At 34.1% G+C, this 22,727-nt stretch overlaps 1 protein-coding gene across 3 annotated transcripts in view; it reads right to left on the reverse strand.

Annotated features, from left to right (window-relative positions):
- LOC114324559 (EGF domain-specific O-linked N-acetylglucosamine transferase) overlaps nt 1-22,727 on the reverse strand; it is a 235,792-nt gene that overhangs the window by 211,766 nt on the left and 1,299 nt on the right. The window contains exons 2-5 of one of the 3 annotated variants that reach the window (XR_007696980.1): nt 17,962-18,295; nt 17,404-17,679; nt 11,222-11,324; nt 7,710-9,950 (exon numbers count right to left, since the gene is read on the reverse strand). Coding sequence is in view for 2 of the 3 variants with exons in the window: in XM_028272423.2 (XP_028128224.1) it covers nt 9,753-9,950; nt 11,222-11,324; nt 17,404-17,679; nt 17,962-18,295 (911 nt within the window). In the remaining variant the exon portion in view is untranslated. Of the gene's footprint in view, nt 1-6,524; nt 9,951-11,221; nt 11,325-17,403; nt 17,680-17,961; nt 18,296-22,727 lie in introns of those variants that run through there. The other 2 variants (XM_028272431.2, XM_028272423.2) reach the window with 2 other exon arrangements.

Consider the following 22,727-nt stretch of genomic DNA (forward strand, 5'->3'; position numbering starts at 1 on the left):
TTTAGACCGTTTGCACTTTTGCCCATCCAGAACAGACACAAATTTTCTTTTACCACTGAGGCGTTACACTTAACTAACACATTACAAATTTGGCATCCAACGTGGGGGTGAACTATATTAACCCGTTTTCTACTAGCGTAACCGTATGGTCACACTAAATGGCCCTTCTTAAATATACAACATTTAACACATACAGCGATATATGCAACTAGTTACACGACCATGCAGACTAGATACATCTACTTAACGAATTACATACTCAGTACCTGATATATTCGCTTGCAAGGTCGTGTTATAGTTATTATTTGGTGGTGTTACAACGAGAAAGGATCAAAATGACGTTCGCTTTGAGTAAGTAATATTTTTTAATTTTATTTTTGTAGATACTGAAAATATTTTTGGAAAAATAGGATCTAGAGGAATTTGTTTAAGACATATTTACACAATTTATTTCAAAAGTATTCTATCAATTGTGGCAGAGCTGCTAGTATTTGATTGTGACCGTACGGTCACATAGGGATAATATGTGATAAATTATAGGTTTTCTGTTTTTTCTTTTTAGTCGTGGTTTCATATTGGAAAAAGCACTGACTATGTGATATGACGACGAAAATATAGAAAATGTGGAACATTGGTGTTTAGTTTTCCTCCAGATGTTCATGAGAGCACGGATGAAGATTCAGGCGATGAAGATGGTGGTGGTTTAGTTGGCCATTTGTCTCATAGTCAATTATTGGCATCAGCTGAAATTCGAACAAATCGTAATGAAACTATGGAACAAGGAGAGGAAGTCTCTGTGAATGAACTAAAGACAAAAGAACCTGATGAAGAGGGGAGTCAAATAAATAAGGAAAAAATAAAAAAGTAGAATTTCTAAAAAACATATCACGCAATGGATACAGTGTGATTTGATACATAATAAAAAAATTTAAAAACATGAATGAGTCTGAAAGTTATGAATTTCATAACAGAGTCCATTACAACTCTTCAAATTATTTTTTTGTCAAAGATATGTCTGAACATATTTTACAAGAAATAAAAAAATTTGCTACGTTCAAGAATTTTCCAGTAACTTGCTACGGTATCAGTCCTCAAAGTTTAGTCAATAGGCACTCTAAGCAACAGAAGACAATTATTCAAGTACAAAGGCCTTTGATTATTGCAAACTATACTACATTAAAGGGTTGCATGGATAGAATGGATGGAGATGTGGCACGATACAGAATTGGCATCAGAAGTAAAGGTGGTATTGGGCTCTTTTTACTTGGTTTTTGGATGTATGCCTACATAACGCGTGGGTACTTTATATAAGTTCTCAAAGGAAAGTTGCGGAAATATGGAGTTCCACCTAGTTGTCCTGGTAAGCCTGCAGTAAGCAGGAATGGTCTGTCAATGAATAGAGAGTCCGAGAATCTTCGATATGACAAAATTGAACATATTGTTGTTCCAGTCTCTAACGGTAAAAGACGCAGGTGTGCTGGAGAAGGGTGTTCATCTATGATACATACACATGGTAAAAAATGTGATTTAGGACTTTGCATTGAATGTTTTGACATATGTCATACACAGGAGTAAATACGTAATGTATATAAGTAAGCTCCCTGTCTGACCATATGGTCACAGCATTTTTTTCTTATGTTTATAAAAAAAATTAATAAGAACATATTTTTACGTTTATTTAGATTCATTCCATTGCCATATGCAGTTATATTTAAGAAAAAACATATTTATCGATATTCTGGTAGAAAATGGGTTAATAACGTCCAGTCGAAAGGAGGATACATGGAAGGCCCAAGACAGGCTACAGAACTAACATTAAGAAGATAATGAGCACGAGAAACTTTGTCAAAGATGTGTGTTTAGATAGAATATGGAGACAAGTCTAGAGAAGGGGCAGTGACTAAACCGTTTGATATAATCGGGACCGTGCAAGTTCGGAGAAGCGACACCTGGTTTCATAACTCGGCAACTTTTTTCGCACTTTTAATTATATTGGCCAATCATATTGGTCCTGGTTGCTGGATAATTGTCAAGGCCGTAGCCCAAAAAAATTATAAGAAGAAAAAGTAAGATTTAGGTTATGTTATTAAAAGGTAAACAATTGTATGCAGTAAATAAAACTAGTTATTAAAATGCAGTACTGCAAGCAAAATACAATTAATTAAATATACTTTTATATAATAATTGCATATCATATCAATATTGTGAGCAACATATAATTTTTCTTCTTCAATGACAGTAGGTATGAAATATACGTCAATTTGACAATATGAATTATTTAAGAAAGTTGCAAGATCTCTCCGCTATTCGCGCACGATCGTTTCTCGTATCCCCTCCAAGTACTTGCACACCGCTAATATGTCTAATGATTATTTTTAGCATGTCCCTCGTTTATCACTTTTCTCAATATGTACCTATTTCTTCTTCTTCTTGTAGTGCCTATCCGTTTCGGATGTTGGCGACCATCTTGGATATCTGCAATACCTATTTGGCATTTAATTATATGGATTTAAACGTCCAGTCGAAAGGAGAATACATGGAAGACCCAAGACAGGCTGCAGAACTAACATTAAAAAGATAATGAGCGAGAGAAGAGGTGTGTTTAAATAGAATATGGAGACAAGTCTAGAGAAGGGATAGTGACTAAACTGTTTGAGATAATCAGAAGAAAGTTTGTCTTCTATAATTTATGTATAATAATTAATTTTAGCACGTCCCTCGTTTATCTTCTTATTTAAGTGCCATTTCCGCGACGGAGGTTGGCAATCATCATGGCTATTCTGATCTTAGATGCTGCTGCTCTGAATAGTTCGATTGATGTGCATCCGTACCATTCCCTCAAGTTACGCAACCATGAGATTCTTCTTCTTCCTACACTTCTCTTGCCCTGAATTTTCCCTTGTATAATTAATTGAAGTATATGTTGTATCTCTCATCACGCATAACATGCCCCAGGTATTGCAGCTTTCGTGTTTTGATGGTTTCCAATATTTCCATTCTTTTGTTGACTCTTCTCATGACTTTGTTGTTTGTTTGTTTGTCACTCGTTTATCACTTTTCTCCATATTTGACATTTAATTATAAGGATTTTAATCGATTGCTACCTTTTTAGCTATTGTATTTTCTTGCGGGTACGCTCCCCATTCATCTTCTAGCGAAAGAACATAAGATCTTATAATACAATGATAACGACCACCTAACACGGATGAAAACCGAAGTAAGAGAACAAATGTAAAACGAATGGCAACAACAATGGGAGATGCAGACAGAAAAGGCACAATGCACAAAGACACTAAAATTCGAGATGTGAGAGTGGTGCAAATGTAGGTTTAAAAGAACAAATTACTTTTTTACACAATTCTTGATCGGACACGGCTCATTTAGGTCTTATACACTCACCGGCACAAAAAACCGCCACCCCAAAAAATGGGTCATTTTTAATGTCTTGTATTTCCTAAACCTGATGTCAGATTTAAGTAATTTTTTTAATATGTTATAGCCTTATTCTTTATCAATATCGCTGTATTAATATTGTTGCTAGACAGGTACATTGTCATTGTATACAGGGTGTACGAATCAAACTGTGTTTTTTTTCTCAAACTTTGGAACACCCTATGGAATGTTCTAGCCCAACTATAGCCTCAGGTTTTCTTAACATTATGTTTTTTGTTTTATTCGCTTATGTTGGATAATAAAAAAGTTAGGCACTTTAACAACTACCCCTGTTTTTCGTCAATACAGGCTGTTTTTAGATAAGTACGGCAAACTTTAAGGGGTAATTCTGCATGATAAAATAATGACAGTTTGCTTTATAAACGTATGCCCGTAAATGCTTCGTTTCCGAGATAGGAGGTGTTGAAATTGTTCTTAGAAACTGACGATTTATTTATTGCTCTAAAACGGTTTGTGATATGCAAATGAAATTTTGGTAGATTTTAAGAGGTAGTTATTGCGCATTTTTTGGCATACAATTAAGAATTATATATTCACCATTGGCGTGCATACGGGTATAAACATTTTAGATATATCCCGTATGCACGTCAATGGTGAATATAAAATTCTTAACTGTATGCCAAAAATGCGCAATAACTACCTCTTAAAATCTACCAAATTTCATTTGCATATCACAAACCGTTTTAGAGCAATAAATAAATCATCAGTTTGTAAGAACAATTTCAACACCCCCTATCTCGGAAACAAAGCATTTGCGGGCATTCGTTTATAAAGCAAACTGTCATTATTTTATCATGCAGAATTACCCCTTAAAGTTTGCCGTACTTATTTAAAAACACCCTATATTGACGAAGAACAGGGGTAGTTGTTAAAGTGCCTAACTTTTTTATTATCCAACATAAGCGAATGAATCAAAAAACAGAATGTTAAGAAAATCTGAAGCTACAGTTGGGTTTTAATTTCAGTATTTTATAAAAGCTAGAACATTCCACAGGGTGTTCCAAAGTTTGAGAAAAAACAGTTTGCTTCGTACACCCTGTATACAATGACAATGTACCTGTCTAGCAACAATATTACTACAGCGATATTGTTAAAGAATAAGGGTCTAACATATTAAAAAAATTACTTAAATCGGACATCAGGTTTAGGAAATACAAGACATTAAAAATTTTGTGCCGGTGAATGTACATATCGCATAAAGAAAACGATGACTTATGCATATAATGCGAAGTGCGCAATGACGCAGATCATTGCGTATTCCATTGCAACGTGTTCCACGATAAATATAAGATACGAGAACAAGGCTAGGAGATATAATACCAAAAAATATAAAGGTTGTAGCCATGCAAAATAGAGAACTTCAACGTGGTAGTGGACCTAATAACATAGATAATAATAAAAAGGAGAGGAGAGAGAAATGAGTGGCCGAAGACATTTTTTAAAATTTTTATTCCGTGTTTTTCTTATGCGTCTTTCATCTTTACACTGTTTTATTACAAATGTTTTCACTGGCTGCTGGAGCAAATCAAAAGATTGAGAAGACTCATCGCAGCCAGCCGTACTGAAACTGAGTAAAGACAGGGTCAGCAGTGAGGTATCTGAAGTAACGTTTGCTAAGAACACGTACCGAGTGTCCGTGGATGGAAATGAGGGGGTTTTAATGGGCAGGCAGTTGCGTTCTCACGATCAATTCACTCTGCTTCATGGGTGTCTGGATCGGGCGAGCAGGCAGAATCCCACACACCAGGGGAGAGGTAACACCCCAGTTTTTTGGGATGCTGTGGTCTACTCTGAAAGTCTATCAGAGCGTTTTTATCAACAAATGTCTTCTTTTGGTGCCATATAAGGTCCCCCTAGCGTTGACAAATACATTGTCGAGTTGTTCTCAGTCTTCAGCTAATCGAAACCTCTGCAACCCTCGATTATACCTTTCATGATAAGCTGAAGGATTCTGTACCAGTCTCTTCTAATAACATGTCCTAGCAATACGTCCCAGCATCCGACTAGCAATGTAATTCTTACAATTTCTCCCTCTAGTTTTCCGGATAAGAGCCTAATCGTAATGTTTATGTTGTGAAACAACCGACTATAGGCCAATCAATGTAACAATCGAGTTCAGTAGTCATTTGGCATTTTGTCAATCCAGAACAGGTACAACACGCCCTTATTTTTTCGTAACGTCCGTCGTCGGAAAATAAAACAAACAGTATATATTTTGTATTTTTATATTTTTGTTAACAAATATAAAATTGTTATGTATATAAAAATAAAAACGTAAAAATATCAAAAAGAAAAATGTCAATCACATTTTTAGAGATTACGAGGTTATTTCAGATCTTTTTTACACAAAGCGATGGAATGTTTAAAAATATGGCAAAAACACAAAAAAAGAAATAGAAACCAAACAGTAAAACAATAAATTATTAACAAAGTACTTTATAAAGAGAGTCTTTGTTAGATTGGTCATTCAAAAACAACTAAAAAAGCGATTTGTTTAAGCTAAACACCACCCTAAGCATGGGTCGAAATTGTTCGATCATTCTTGGGGTAAATTATAAAGTAAACCATTCACCTGTTACAAGATACTGCTTGGTTTTAATATTTCTTTTAGAATATGGCAAATCACTGGGATACAATCATACTGTGGCACGTTTTAAAATAAACCAAATGATACTTCAAAGTACGAGGGCGGTTGATAAGAACTACTACGTCTACGAATGTAGTACATTGGTAGACGGCTATTCGATTACTGTTTTTGGAAGGGAAATCGCGCAGCGAAATCAAAGAAAGTTTAGATGGTATGTACAGGGACTCTTCTCTTTCGAAAGCGATCGTCAAAAATTGATTTAAGGAGATTCAACGTGGTCGCACGTCGGTTTTTGATGAACCACGCCTAGATGCCCCAAAAACAGCTACATCTCGTATTGGTAAAGACCGTCCTATCGGTCGAAAATGTGATAGATAGCGTTTTCTGGCTACTCACACGTCCGGCGTTGCCACGAGCCACTTAATCAAATTAAGCTACGGACTGCTGCCCAATTCTCCAGGTTTGACACCGTGCGACTTTTTTGTTTCCAGATTTCAAAACGTCGATGTGTACTTTGCAGACTTCGAGAAAACGTATTTTTCAGACGGGTTAAATAAGCTTGAGCATCACTGAGTCAAGTGTTATCGAGCTAAAAGTACTTATCAGACCGCCCTCGTATGTAAAATATATGTCAATGTTATTTTATCTTGTTTAATACCGTCTTTTAAAAGCGTTAGATATCTAAAATATTTTGAATGCTTTTACAGCATTCAATATCACTGTTAATGAGCAATTATGACAAAAATAAAGTCCTTCATAGAGAAATTGTTCAGTACACAAGTCTTTAAAATGGTTTCAACTACTTCGTTCTGAAAATTTTCAAGGTGCAGGTGAGCGTTTCCGCACGCACAACACCTAAATTTACAGCTCTAGCGCAGTTATGTTTTGTTATTGCAAAACTATAATTTTTAATTTTAAACATTTTAACAATTTAAGTTTAATTTTAATTTTATACATACGTTAAAATAAAATAAATTATTTTTGTCGGACAAAAAAGAGGGAGCGATCGTCGAGTCAGACACGGGTCTTTATTCTTGAATTTCAGGGAGTAGAAATGGTAAGAGAAAGTGACGTAAAAGTAGGCGTGGCTTACTAAAACCGAAAATGCTGTATTCTTGAAAAAAAATCTCTTAATCTTTGAGAGAAATGTCACTCCTCAAGTGAGTAACAATTTCTATTGGTAGTATGTAAGAGAAATTGAGAATGAGAACGAAAATAACAATATGTAACCTTAAAAAAGCTGAGAGAAGTGTTTTGTTTTTTAAGAAGAGAAGGTGAAAATTATATGGATCTCAATATTATGCTCTACTGGAATCATATTATCAAAGATATTATGTTTAATGACCTTTTAGAGGCAGTTGAAGATTTTCGAACAGATATTAATTGATGTTTTGAAGCACCTTTATTTTTCAGATAATTCATGATATGTACACCAATAAAAAGTGTACCTTAATCAAACAATAATAGTACAATAGGTACTAAAAAGATTCCACTGTTTGAATGCAATATAGGAACTTTAATTATTTCGCCAAGATATTTGTAAAAAGATAAGTGAAATAAGGACTGATTACATAAGTATAGTGGCAACATTTTTTCTATTTTTCAATGTGTACCTAGTTACAAAAATTATTATCAATAGGTATTTATAAAATAATTAGATACTAAGTACATTAGTACCTATCTAAATTACTCAAAAAGAACAAAAAACATCTCTATAATTAGTCGTTAATACAATATAAACATTTACAAGAACTTAAATATTTACACATCCCGCTACTTAACCAAATACAACTCATCAAATAAGTATTCACCCGTTCACCTTAATTCACCCGTTCGCCTTAATTTTGCTGTCACCTGTCACTGACCAAGGTTCATAGATAGTCTATTATGCAATAATCTATTAACCTTGGTCACTGACGGTATCATGTCCATGTCATTTGCCAAGAATTAACTCTTGTGATTGGTTGAAACTTTCGATAAACAGCCGGCAACACTGTTCGCAGTTTCTCTTCTCGCTTTCTACTCCCCCTATCAAGAATACAGCTTTTTAAAAATCGAGAGAAATTATGAAGGAGTAGAAAAGCGAGTTAGCTTAGTGGTGAGTAAAATTTTCTCCCGATTCAAGAATAAGCGCACTGCAAGATGTCACTCTAGCGCGGTATGCGGTAGAGTTTTGTTTGTTCTTACAAAACTCTTTTAATTAAAAGTACATATAAATAATTACAAAAGATTAATTAAAGTAATAACAAAACTTTACCGCGCTAGAGTGACATCTTGCAGGTGTCGGACTCTACGATCGCTGCCTCTTTATTGTCCGACAAAAATAATTTATTTTATTTTAACGTGTAATCTTTTGTTAAAATTAAAAATTATAGTTTTGCAATAACAAAACATAACCACGCTAGAGCTGCAAAGGACACCGCACACATCTTATGGAAAATATAATGTCACTCAGATGAAATAAAATTTACATGAATAGATGCGTCCTGAAATTTCAATAATTTTTATATCATTGCGCCTACTCTGAATTTTGCTTAATTAGTGCGTTAATTGTAATTAGTTTATCGAAATCGCATTTTGAAGTCCATAAAACTGGCATTCATAAATAATATTAGTCTAGAAGCTATTGAATACAGTCTATTCACCACTAGCTTAAGCCGATTAGAGGCGGTACAATTAACCAAATTATACCTACTTTATTATCAATAATAATAGGAAAAGATAAGAGTAAGCCTCTGCCTTAATCCCTCGAGAAAGATTTATGGAGTAAGCGAATCACAAGATCTTTTTTCTCTCTTTGACACACTTTTCCTATTTCCACAATTCCTATTCGATTTTAGATTTATCAATTTACGTTAATCAAAATACAGAGTTGGCGCAATGGTATCAAATTATTGAAATTTCAGGACGCATCTATTCATGTAAATTTTATTTCATTTGAGTGACATTGTATTTTCCATAAGATGTGTGCGATGTCCTTTATGTGTTGTGCTTGCGTAAAAGCGTCCAACCTGCACTCTGAAAATTTTCAGAAAGTGGTTGACTCGCTCAAATGAAGCAGTTAAAACCATTTTTAAGACTTTTGTAATCACTTTCAAAAAAGGATGGTGCACTGGAGACTATAAGATGTGCTGAACTTGAAGATAAATTCTTCCAGTTCGTCATAAACTTTGTCAAAACAATAAGAAATATGAAAATCAAGTTTAATGCCTGGTTGCACCAACAGATATTAAGCTTAAGACTTACCTTAAGCTTAAATATAAATGTAAATCCTTATGATAGGGCCACACTAGCGCCTAATGCCGTTAATTATCGCATTATTTGACATATTTACAATGCAAATAATTAACGGTATTAGACGCTAGTGTGGCCCCACCATTAAAGTATAAGCTGAGCTGGGCTAAGCTGGAGCCTAAGATCTGTTGGTGCAACCAGGCATAAATCGTGCATGTACGAGTAGACATTCAACTGTCAGATAAATATGAAGTTATTATTCTTAGTAGAAAAGTTGCCTAGTGAGCTGACTTGAAGTTAAAGATTCTCATGAATAAGCTGATAAAAGGAAAGAGAAGTTGCAATACGTCACAAATTATGTAGTTGTTGAATGTCGCGAAGATTAAACTCTAACTTGCTCATGAAGACGTTCATTGAAATGAAGAATCTGAGGTTAAAAGTCTTCAGGAACAAGTTGAACAGCTGGGTGAACCTTATGTTAAAGTTCTTCGTGAAGTCTGTCTGTATCTGTAACATTTGAGAGATCTTCTGTATCTGCTGGGCTATGCTCGAGGTGCTCCTGAAACTTTGGATGACTTCTAACATGTTCAGCAGCTTTATTTACAATCCTGACAAATTCTGTCGTATCCATTTTGTAATTAACAAACTTTGCAGGCGAACCTCCGGAATAAGAACCCTAGAAATTAACTTATTATTTAAATTGAAAACATAATAATGGTTTATACACAACACATAATTATTATACAATATCGATGATACTAAATTTTTTTTATTGTTTTGTCAAATTAAACACTAAAATTTTTATAACAAATCTTGTTGACAAATTTTTTAATAATGAAGTACATTGACAGAATGCCGAATAGACCATCGCTACACTTACATGATAAAATATATCTACCACAAGGCAACGGCTCTAGAAGGCTATCTAAACAACAAATAAATAAATTCTGTATACAGCGAGGAGTATGGCAAGGAGATACCATCTCTCCAAAGCTATTCACAACCCTGTTAGAACACACTTTTAAGAAGGCAGATCTGAACGAATATGATATCAACATAAATGGAGAGAAGCTCAGTCATTTCAGATTCGCAGATGACATCATCCTTATAGCCAATCGCATGGATGATGTATCAGCATAAATGGAGAGAAACTCGGTCATTTGAGATTCGCAGATGACATCGTCCTTATAGCCGATCGTAATATCCAATAATAATGTTGAACAAGTTATATCAGGCTTCCTTAGAGGTCGGACTAAAGATTAACATCAACAAAATGCAAATAATGACTAATCTGGTGCTAAATTGTAATAATGTTGTTGATGGAATGGATATTGAGCAGACTGCATCTTATAAGTACTTATGACATGAAATTCGGTTGGAAAGAGGTAACCAAACCAGACGTGCGAGCTCCCACGTCGCATAGGATTAGCCTGGGCAACGTTTGGTAAACTGAACTATGTATTTAAATCGGACTTACCCATATGCCTGAAAAGGAAAATCTTGACGAGTGTGTTGTCTGTACTCACTTAAGGGGCGGAAACATTAACATTCACAAAAACGGTAGTGAACAAGATTCGCATAACTCAGAGGGCTATGGAGCGCCAGATGTTGGGTCTTTCCCTGAGGGACAGAATCCCAAACGAAGAAATACGTCGCAGAACAAAAACAACAGACGTTGTCCAAAAAATCTCGTCGCTAAAGTGGAATTGAGCAGGACACGTCGCCAAAGTGGAATTGAGCAGGACACGTCGCCAGAGAAGAAGCACTACGGAGCAGAGGACGCCCATCAAACAGATGGGCCGACGCCTACGATCTGAAGCATGTTATCGGTAGCAGAGGGAGAGCTATGTCCAGTAGTGGACGCGTACGGGTTGATGATGATGAAGACAATGAAGTATTAAAACATTTTAAAACGTATTGGGCAAACATTAAAGAATTCTTTCTTACCTCAGTTATACTAGTCAATTTATTAGTGTCCTCCCAAGTGAGGTACTTAACACCTTTCAATCGAGCCAAATCAAAATAACAATTACTGTCCTGACAATTATATCTGAAAACAAAGTAATAACCAAAGGTATAAGTAAGAGCTTTACAGTATTAGGCAAGTGTATGGAAAATAGAATGTTGTTTAATATGAGCAATTTTCACTCAGTTTCGATTTAAAGGATAAGGAACCATGAAGGCAATTGTAGTTTATTATACTGTCTGTCACTATTGTTTATAATACTGTCTGCTTATGTATACATACAGTCGGAAAAATGAAAGAATACCCATGAACGATCACATCAATCACTTATTTTGTATTTGCTGTCTCTTTCTATAACAAACGTTTGTTATATATAGAAAAAGACAGCAAATGCAAAGTAAGTGATTAATGTGATCGTTCATGGGTATTCTTTCATTTTTCCACTGTATAAGCTATTTATATGTTCTTTGGTATATTTATTATAAATATAACGTGTGATCCAAAATTATTGTCACCATAGGTGGCTCTGAACGACAGAGATAGCTATACAGTGCATGCCTATTCTTAATTCAGATATACTTTCCAGTTTGCGTCAACTTTGCAGTGTACGTCAACTTAACAAGAAAAGTTAGGTTATGTAGAAATGTTGACGGTGGACATATCTTCTTGTTTGATTTTATTTATTATTGTTACTTATAATAGTTTTTTTTTTGAAAAATGGCTTTGGCAGAGCCAATTAGCCAGACTTGTATCTGATTGATTGCAGATTCATAGTCATAAATTTCTTATAACATAAGTACATTCTACAATTTTATTTTTATAGATACATTGGTACATTGTGTAGCTTTTTTATTGTGTTTTTTTTTTAATTATTTTACTGTGTTTTTTTTTATATATATTTTAATTTGTGCAAAACACTTTTTTTTACTTCTTTTTTTTCTATTTTTTTTTATTTTTGTTCCTTTTTTTTCTTTTTTTTTGTTTATTATTTTTTTTTTGTTATTATTTTATTTTGTTTTTTTTTAATATTATTTTTTTTTAAATTTTTTCAAACCACATTAACAAATTATGCCTATTTATTACATATTACGTTTACAACTTGTATTTACATAATTTAACATGTTTATAAATGAGATGAAGAATTTCCATATCATTTGTAAATATTAAAGTATTTAGGTTTATTGGGAAAAAACATTTTAAATCTTTTAATTCCTTATAAAGGTCGTTTATGTTATTTATGTTTAAATGACATTCTAATATGACATGTGTTAGATCTCCGATTTTGCCACAAGTACAATTGGGAGTATCTGCCAAGCCGATTCTATGCATGTAAGATGGCGTAAGAGCATGATTGGCTCTCAACCGATTAATGGTCTTTATAAAATGTCTGTTATATTCTGTGTAAAACCATCTTTTTGAGAATATCCTAGGGTTACAATGAGCAAAATTTGAGCCAGTATTACATTCTCTGTAATGCAATTGCCAATTATTTTTAAGTTTTTGTTTGCTAAAAGTATCAATATCTGAAGCTGGAATTAAATTTTTGTTTATTTTTTCTCCGATTATATAAGCTGATTTAGCAAAATTGTCAACTATTTCATTGCCTTTTATTCCCGAATGACCCTTAATCCAAGCAATTGTTACATTTACTCCTAATTGTATAATTTCAAACAGAGTTTTAAGAATATTCAATTCAATGTGGTTTATGTGTTTGACTGTTTGAATGTTACTCAATCCAGCGGCGGCTTTACCTATTGTGCAGGGTGTGCGGTGCACACGGGCGCCGGGATGTTAGGGGCGCGGAGCACCAAAGAGCGGGTCCTTTACTTTGTTTCAACATAAAATATGAAAATTTTTTAAATAGGAGGCGGAAGATGAATTAGTAACTGACGCGAAAATACATTTTAAAGTAAACTTTTACTATTACCTATTAGATACCGCAATTACTAAATTTGACGAACGCTCCAAACTTTTAAAGCAAAATAATGACACTTTTTCGTTCCTTCAAAAATTAAAACACTGGAAGGATAAAACACTGCAGTAAGCGGAGCTCCGCATACTGCAGACTTTTTATCGGCAGATAGTTTAGTCGGGATGGGCTGTTAGTGCGCATACTGAGCCAACTAAACAGTCGGGTTGGTGAAGAGGGCGCACACTATCAACAGCGACCGACTATTCTCGAACGATTTAGTACTAAAGTTCTTATTTGACTGTTGAAGTTAGTAGTCGCACAATGAAAAATTATTGAGACATGTTATTATCGCTCTCATATAACGGAGGAGGAAATCCAAGAAGAGATTCCGAGAGTATTGAGTGCATCATCATTTATAGTGAAAGAAATAAGACGATGTGACGGTTAAAGTAACAGACGTAATCCAGAAGATTGTCATGTTAAACTGGAACTGGGCAGGACACATAGAAAGAATGGAAAACAACCGTTGGACGAAGCAAATTCTTAAATGGCGACCAAGGACCAGCAAAATAAGTAGAGGCGGACCTCAAACAAGATGGACTGATGACATCAAGTGAAAGGCTGGTCACGAATGGATGCAAAAAACAACAAACTAAAATGAATGGATACACCTAAGGAAGGCTTCCTTCTGGCGATGGATGCAATAGCTGTTGATGATGCTGATGATGAATTCTCAGTGATAGATTATTTAGTGGAAAATTCTACACAATGTATTCTAAATTACTTGATTACCCAAAAAGTTTTTCGCCTTTTATCGGATGATCTTAGTCACCTTCAATGAACTAGTCATGCTAATTGGGCCATGCAGGTTTCTACAATTAACGATTGTGAATTAGACGATGCCATTTTTTCGCAAAATATTTAAAAAATATTCGCACTGCACAAGTATTGGATACCAAAACTAGGAGAGAATTGAACTATTGACCGATAAACAATCGTCGTGTGAGCGCAAGTTCTAGTTAGCTCACACTGAGTAAACTGTCGGCCGATATTTGGCCTACAAATTAGTTTGAAGGCAAACTATCTGCCGATAAAAAGTCTGCAGGGGCTCTTTTGGGTAGGTTGTTCTGACGCCGTGAATATCTATGTACTAGTACTAGGAATAGGTAGGTACCTATTCGACTATTCCATTTTGACTGCGCGTCTACCAAAGGGCGCCAGAGCATCGACTGCACACGGGCGCTACATGGGCTAGAGCCGCCTCTCTGTCCACCACGCTTTTACTGTCAGTAAATATAACATAATTGCTAGTTGGATTCAGTAGTACATACTGAACAGCAAACAAATTACTGCTATCATTTCTGCTGTGTATATTAAGCATTCAATAGGTAGGCTATATTGATGAAGGTAATTTTTATTTTCGTGGAATACTGCACAGCCCGTTCCATTTGCGTCTTTTGACCCATCAGTAAATATGTACTGAAAATTTAACCATTTTTCTCTAATAAGTATATCAAACATATTTGGCGGTAAATGTGAGTTTAAATAACATGTTTTAACCTTGTTAGAAAATAATGTTTTTGTCATTGCACTGTAGTAAGGCTACTTATAATAGTTATAATTTTGTTAATTCTTTTTATTTTTGATTAAAGTTCTGTGATAAAGGTTTTGACTGATTTTTTATGTTTTATAATGTTAATAAAAATTAATTAAATATAAATTCAGATTAAAACAAGACATACGTAATTTTTTGCACGGCTAGCTTTGATCCCAATAATTGTGGATCGCTCGTTATTTGTCAATAGTATTTTTGCTTTTTATTTCAGTTCTTACTAACAGTATATAACATAGCATTAAAAGGTAAATATTGAATTTTGTTGTATTTCAGGAAAGTGTATCAAGTGTCATTTATTTTTTTTTTTTATTTCATGTTGTTCGTTACTTCAAAAAATCTCGAGCTGTTCAAATTCTAGGCCCAGATAGCCCGAGTTAGAGCCCTTCTTCTTCTCTCCTTGTCTTACTTTTCATATCACTCTATTTCCAGCATTCTTATCTAGGTGTATTAAGTTTTTGTAGTAACAGGTCTCATTTTCTTCCTTGTTTCCATTAGTTCATTATCCCATCTTTCTGTTTTTTTATCTCTAAAGCCAATATTCAGTGTATTGAAACTAGCCCGAATACTCACTTGGAATTTAGTGTCTCTCTGCCCATTTGATTTGTTCTATTAAGCCAAGCCAACCTTCATTTTGTCTTAAATCTCTTCCCTTCTATTTTTCCCCTATTTCGTCAGTTCTTTCTCTTAAAAAATCTCAATACCCAGAGTATTGGGTTATACAATATTCAATAGTAGTGGTCTTAGCTGGAGTCCACATTTACTCCTTTACCAAAAATCTTCTTCTTCAAGTGAAATCTCCACGACAGAGTTCGGCAATCATCACAGCTATTCGGACTTTAGAGACGGCTGTTCTGAAAAGTTCATTTGATGTATCACATCCATACCATTCTCTCAGGTTGCGCAGCCATGATATTCTACCTCTCACTATGCTTCTTTTTTCTTAGGTCTTTCCCTGCATAATCAGTCGGAGCAAGCTATATCTCTCGGAAATTTTCTTGTTTTGATTGTATTCTTTTATTTTATACACCCACGACTCGAATGATTCCAGTTTTGTTTCATTGATATCGCATTCAAGGTCCAAGCTCCCATTCTATAAAACAAAGTCGAGAAAAGGTAGCACCTTGCCAACCTAACTCTTAGCTCCAACTTGATTTATCTCATGTGCAGAGCACTCTTCTCATCTTGTTGAAATTTGCTCTAGTCTTTTCTATTCTGATTTTAATTTCCTGGAAATAATTATATGTCGAGTTAAACATTGTTCCAATATACCTATGCATATTTTTGTCCACTTGTTTGACATTAGTTCCGTTTATTAAAAGATTCTTGTTATTTCTTTGAGTTTTCGATATCTTCATAAATTTTGTCTTCTTGACATTCATTATCAGATCGTATTTTTTTCCATACTCCACTATTCTGGTCCACCAGTCTGAAGATCTTCAATTTTTTCGGCCAAGATAACAGTGTCATTCGCATATCTAATGTTGTTAATGGGAACTCCATTTACCTTTATTCTAGCTGTTTTAGCCTCGAGAGCTTTTTTCAGGATCTCTTCCGAGTAGGTATTAAATAGAATTGGCGACAATATGCATCCCTGTCTCACCCCACATCTAATTCAAATTTCCTCTGACAGATGTTTGTTAACATGTATTTAGTCATATTATTCAATGCTTCCTAGTAGCCACAGTAGTAAGAAAATCAGCTGCATCACAAAAACATAATAAAACTTACACCTTAAAAAATAGGTCATTTTTGATATCTCGAATTCCCTAAACCTGTTCTCCGATTTAAGTGATTTTTTAATATGCCATTTTCTGTAATAATATCGCTGTAATAATATTGTTGCCACAGATAAATTGTCATTGTAAAAATCAAACTGTGATTTTTTCTCAAAGTTCGCGTCACCCTGTGGAAGATTCTAGCATTTATAAAAAACTGAAAATAAAACCCAACTACATATAGGCTCATGTTTTCTCAATATTCTGTTTTTTATTCATTCGTAAATGCACAATAACTACCTCTTAAAACGCACCAAATTTCATTGCATATCTCAAACGCTTTTAGTGCAATAAATAAATGGTCAGTTTGTAAGAAAAATTTCAACACCCCCTATCTCGGAAACAAAGCATTTGCGAACATATGTTTATAAAGCAAACAATCATTATTCTTCATGCAGAATTACTCTGCATGAAGTTTGCCATATTTATTTAAAAACGCTCTGTATTTGCTCTGAAAAAAACAACATAAGCTGAATAAAAAAACAGAATGTTAAGAAAACATAAGGCTATAGTTAGGTTTTTATTTCAGTATTTTATAAATGTTAGAATATTCTACTGGGTGACGCTAACTTTGAGAAAAAATCACAGTTTGATTGGTACACCCGGTACACAATGACAATTTACCTCTCTAGTAACGATATTGTTAAAGAATAAGGCTATAAGATGTTAAAAAATCACTTAAATCGAACAACAGTTTTAGAAAATTCGAAACATTAAAATGACCAATTTTTAAGGGGGTGCGTTAATTTCTTGCAGAAGTGTATTTCATAATAATTATCCTGTGGAGTGTTTTTGAAATAATTTAGGTGTTCCATATACTTGCCTATATCATAAATGTATTAATTATGAAAAATCACTTACACCTCAAATACAGCGGCCCACTCTGGCAGAAACAGCAAATGGGTCAAACCAGCCCCATGGATTCCCACAAAGACGTCCGAATTCCTAGCAATCTCCAACTGCTTCTTAAAAGGCACGTCTCTGCTAAACACTACTAACTGAACATCATAATTTTCGTCTTGTTGTAAGGCATCTACTAGTTCCCTCTCGTTTAAAATTCTTCTAAATTTTGTTTCTCTTGATAAAAATGTAATACGAATTTTTTTGTTGGTCCTTGTATACTCAGGTATTCTTAACCTGAAATATTATGAAAATTCAGTAAGGGCCTTGTCCCACCAAAGCTGCGCAACAACGACACAAGCAGACTTGAATGTCGCTTTTAAACTTACCTGTCGAGTCGCTTGCCAACAAGATATCGACATGTAGCTTAAATATCTGGCAGCTTTGATAGGACAAGGGCCTAAGAAGATAAAGATGGCGCAATTTTTAGTTCTATTTTTAATAAAGATGCTACTAAATAAAAAAAGTCTACTTTATTGTACAGAGTTAATCTATTAATTGCTATTATTTGATGCTTACCTATGTAAAACATGCTTAGAAAAAGCATCAACTAGTCCACTCTTTTCACAGCCATAAATGATAGGGGTGTTATAATACAGACCATAAATCATCCTTGGTAGAAGAGGGAATACAACATTCTTAAAACAGACCGTTTTACCTTTGAATGTTTTTAAATCCCATAACTGGTGATCTGTGAATGCGTCCCAAGTATCTTGAAAAGCTGATCTGTATGTAAAGCTCTCCCATATCAAGATATGGACGTTTGTGGAAAATGCATCCTCTTGTGTAGCGTTTAAATGCAAGGAAGCATACAAATTGAAGAAATCACAGAAGTGGTGATACATATTTACTGCTAAAAACAAATGAAATTATTGTTGCTACAGTATTACTGAACTATTATACCTAGTTTTTAAACTATGAGTATTTAAATTTACTGTGCCGTAATGCTTGTTTGTAATTGGTCCAAGCGCAGGTAAGTTTTCTCCAATAAACTATGAAACTTTGAAACCATTGAATTCAAAGGTAATTAAGTGTGATTTTTTGTTTTTTGCTTTATTCCTTTAATTTTTAGTTTTTTAGTCTACATTTACAGAAAAAACAGTTGTTTTTAGAACTCTTTAGCGACATAGTATAATATAAAACACTGTGCGTCATAGAAAACGGGCACCCCAAAAAATGGGTTATTTTTGATGTCTCGTATCGTCTAAACCTGTTGTCTGATTTCATTAATTTTTTTAATGTTATAGCCTTGTTCTTTAACAATATCGCTGTAATAATATTGTTGCTAATCAGGTAAATTTTCATTGTATACCGAGTGTACGAATCAAACTGTGTTTTTTTCTCAAAATTCGCAACATTCTGTGGAATAGTCTAGCATTTATAAAATACTGAAATTAAAACTATAGTCTCAGGTTTTCTTAACATTCTGTTTTTTGATTCATTCGATTATGTTGGATAATACAAAAGTTAGGTACTTTAACAACTAGCCATGTTCTCCATCAGTAAAGGGTGTTTCTAAATAAGTGCGACAAACTTTAAAGGGTAATTCTGCATGAAAAAATAATGACCGTCAGCATTATAAACATATGTCCGCAAATGCTTCGTTTCCGAGATAAGGGATGTTGAATTTTTTCTTACAAACTGACGATTTATTTATTGCCCTAAAACCGGTTGAGATATGCAAATGAAATTTGGTAGGAGTTAAGAGATAGTTATTGCGCATTTTTTGACATGCCATTAAGAATTTTCTATTCACCATTGGCGTGCAAACGGGTAATATGACCGATCATATTACCCGTTTGCACGCCAATGGTGAATATAAAATTCTTAATTGTATGTCAAAAAATGTGCAATAACTACGTCTTAAAACCCACCAAATTTCGTTTGCATATCTCAACCGGTTTTAAAGCAATAAATAAATCGTCAGTTTGTAAGAAAAAATTCAACTCCCTGTATCTCTTGGAAACGAAGCATTTGCGGACATATGATTATAAAACAAACTGTCATTATTTTTTAATGCAGAATTACCCCTTAAAGTTTGGCGCACTTATTTAGACACACCCTTTACTGATGAAGAACATGGCTATATACTTGTTAAAGTACCTAACTTTTGTATTACCTAACATAAGCGAATGAACCAGAAAGGAGAATATTAAGAAAACGTGAGATTATAATTGGGTTTTAATTTCAGTATTTTATAAATGCTAGAATATTCCACAGGGTGTTGCGAACTTTGAGAAAAAAACACAGTTTGATTCGTACACCCGGTATACAATGAAAATTTACCTGTTTAGCAACAATATTATTACAGCGATATTGTTAAAGAACAAGGCTATAACATATTAAAAAAAATTAATGAAATCGGACAACAGGTTTAGAAAATACGAGACATCAAAAATGACCCATTTTTTGGGGTGCCCGTTTTCTATGACGCGCAGTGTATTTATGGATTACCTTCGAAAGCTGATGTGATCAACCTAAAAAGAAGATGACTAGACTAAAAGATGAGCTATTTTTCTAGAGGAGTTTACTCCTCCTAGTTTAAAAACAGGGTACAGTATTTCTATGGGATTACTCGGTAAATTATTTCATATTTACATATAGGTAGAATGGAGTAGAACATCTCTGTTAGACTTCATAAGAATACAAAGATTGCAATGGGCCAGACATGTGTGATAAGAATGGGAGAGGATAGGCTACCGAAAAGAGTACTGTATGCTAGAATGCAGGGAAAGAGACGGGTTGGAAAGCCAAGAAAGCGCTGGGAAGACACAGTAAACAGCGACATACAAGCCCTTTTAGGAGTCATTGTATGGAGAAGAGCAGCCACAGACAAGAAAGGGTTGAGGCAAAAAATAAAGGAGGCCAAGGCTCAATTTGGGCTGTAGTGCCATAGAACAAGAAGAAGAAGAATGGAGTAGAAATATGGTTTATTGTACTTGTGTACAGGTACTGTAATTTCTTAATTATTACAGTAATCCTTTGTGGTAATCTTTGGTGCGATCTAAACTTGAATATGGCTCTATAGTATGGTCTCCATATGGGCCATTCCACGAACATACGCCTGTTTTAGATTACTACGACAACGAATATTTTACTGTGCAACATAAAAAGTACGAAAGTAAATGGCGCTAATAATTATCCCAATAAACAACAATGTAATTTGCAATTTACTTTCGTTCTTCTTATTTTGCACAGTAAAATATTCGTTGTCGAAGTAATCCAAAACAGGCGTATGTTCGTGGAATAGGATATACCATGCAGTTCATAATATGATTGTTGAAAAAATTCAACACAAATTTTTGAGGTTCTGTGCATTTAAATTAGGTGAAACTATTGTAGACCACGATTATTCATTAATAGAAAACAGTTTAAAACTTAATACACTAGAGAATAGACGTAATCAAGTAGGATTAGAATTTTTGTATAATTTAATAAATGGAAATTTAGATTGCTGTGATCTATTACAGTGTATTAATGTTGATATACAAACTAGAAATCGAAGAGGTGATTTTATAACATTTTATATTCCTTTCCATCGCACAAGTTATGGCCAAAATTCACCTATAGATCGTTACTGTAAACTTATAAATGACAAACACATTGAAATTTTTGATACATCTCTGAATATGTTTAAAAATAATTTAAATAGAGTATTTATTTAATTTTTTTGTCAATTCTAAGGTTACAAGTACCTACCTATTCTTACTCTAATATTTGTTATCTAATTATAATGTTGTTAAAGTATTATTAGTATATATTTAGCTCGTAAACTTATTATTGTTAATTGTATAACTTTTAATGGGGTAATCCCGTGAATAAATAAATAAAAATAAAAAAAAATAAATAAAATAAAAAATCCCTCTTCAACCGCGGGGGTTACGTTCCGAAGAGAAAGGTGTGGTTGGTGAAACCGTGGTTGGCGAGGGATCCACGATCCAAAGAAGAATATGACATATATAATCCCAATTTGGATACGTATATTAGTAACATAGAACGAAATATGATGAAATTACATATGGGTGAAACAGTATTATCATATCAACAAAAATAAAGCTACATTCACCAGTATTTTAAACCTTCCGAACTATAAACTATAGTATTACTACTAAGAACAAGCGCCAGTGGCGTATCATGAGTAATTTAACACGACTGGTCAAATTATAACAAAATATATAAAAATAATAAAACATTCCCGTGGTTGATGAGTCCGCGGATAACGAGGGATTACTGTATTCATTAACACTTTGACTCCTATGTGTATCATATATAATACACAACAGGTGCTCTCCCTGAGCCTGTGGTATGAATTTAATACACAAGAGTAGAACTTGTGACCCAAGCCAAAAAAAGTGGTCAGGCTGTGACAACATATGAGGATAAATAGGTCCAGGAGTTAAAATGTTAAGAAACTCTTCTACTGAATAATATGGTCTTTCAGATAGACTGACTTTTGTCATTTTAACTTGAACAAATATGTTGTAGATTTAAGTTGTAAAGGGGGATGGTTGTTTAGTTTTTTTTGCAGAATATAATAGAGATTTCTTTACTAACTCAGTGGACGGGATCAGTAAATATACATCAAATGTTGAATTTCTGATGGAGATGGAGTAGTCATAATTAGGTCTTGCTGGAAAGACATGTAGGTAGGTATTTACGAATTAAGCAAACTGTTTCTAAAATACATAAAGAAGGAAGTGGCAAAGTCCTGTAATCTTTGAAGTAGCTTCTGCAATGTGTTGTTCTTCTGACGTCAAACAGATACCTTATTGCTCTTTTTTGTAATTTAAAAATAACATCGGATTGGGTAGCTGTACCAGAACCCCAAAAAGAAACACCATATCGAAGATGAGACTCAAACAGTTATTTTGGAAGATGCTAAATTGATTTCTTTCGGAACAGATCTTATTGCTTAGCACGCTGAGGCTAGTTTATTCTTACTTAACAAATCGATATGGAGGGACCATTTAAGGTTGCTGTTTAAATAAATACTAAGAAATTTTATAGAATCAATGCCACTCACCTGGCTGTTATTAAGAAGCAAGGGTTAAAGAGCTCTTTTATAGGATAATGCTACTGTGTTATCTATGTCAAAGGAGATTAGATTGGAGTCGGACCAGGTTTTTATTGTAGGTAGATCAGAAGTTATAGTTGCATGAGGGAGCGTTCAAGTATTATGTAACGGAATTTTTGAAGATATTTGACCCCCCCTCTCCCCATCCAACCTGCGTTACATAATACTTGAACGGTCCCTGAAGAGTTGCAATAATTAAATTGCTCTAAGT

This window comes from Diabrotica virgifera, chromosome 3 (assembly GCF_917563875.1).
Source record: "Diabrotica virgifera virgifera chromosome 3, PGI_DIABVI_V3a".
NCBI lineage: Eukaryota > Metazoa > Arthropoda > Insecta > Coleoptera > Chrysomelidae > Diabrotica > Diabrotica virgifera.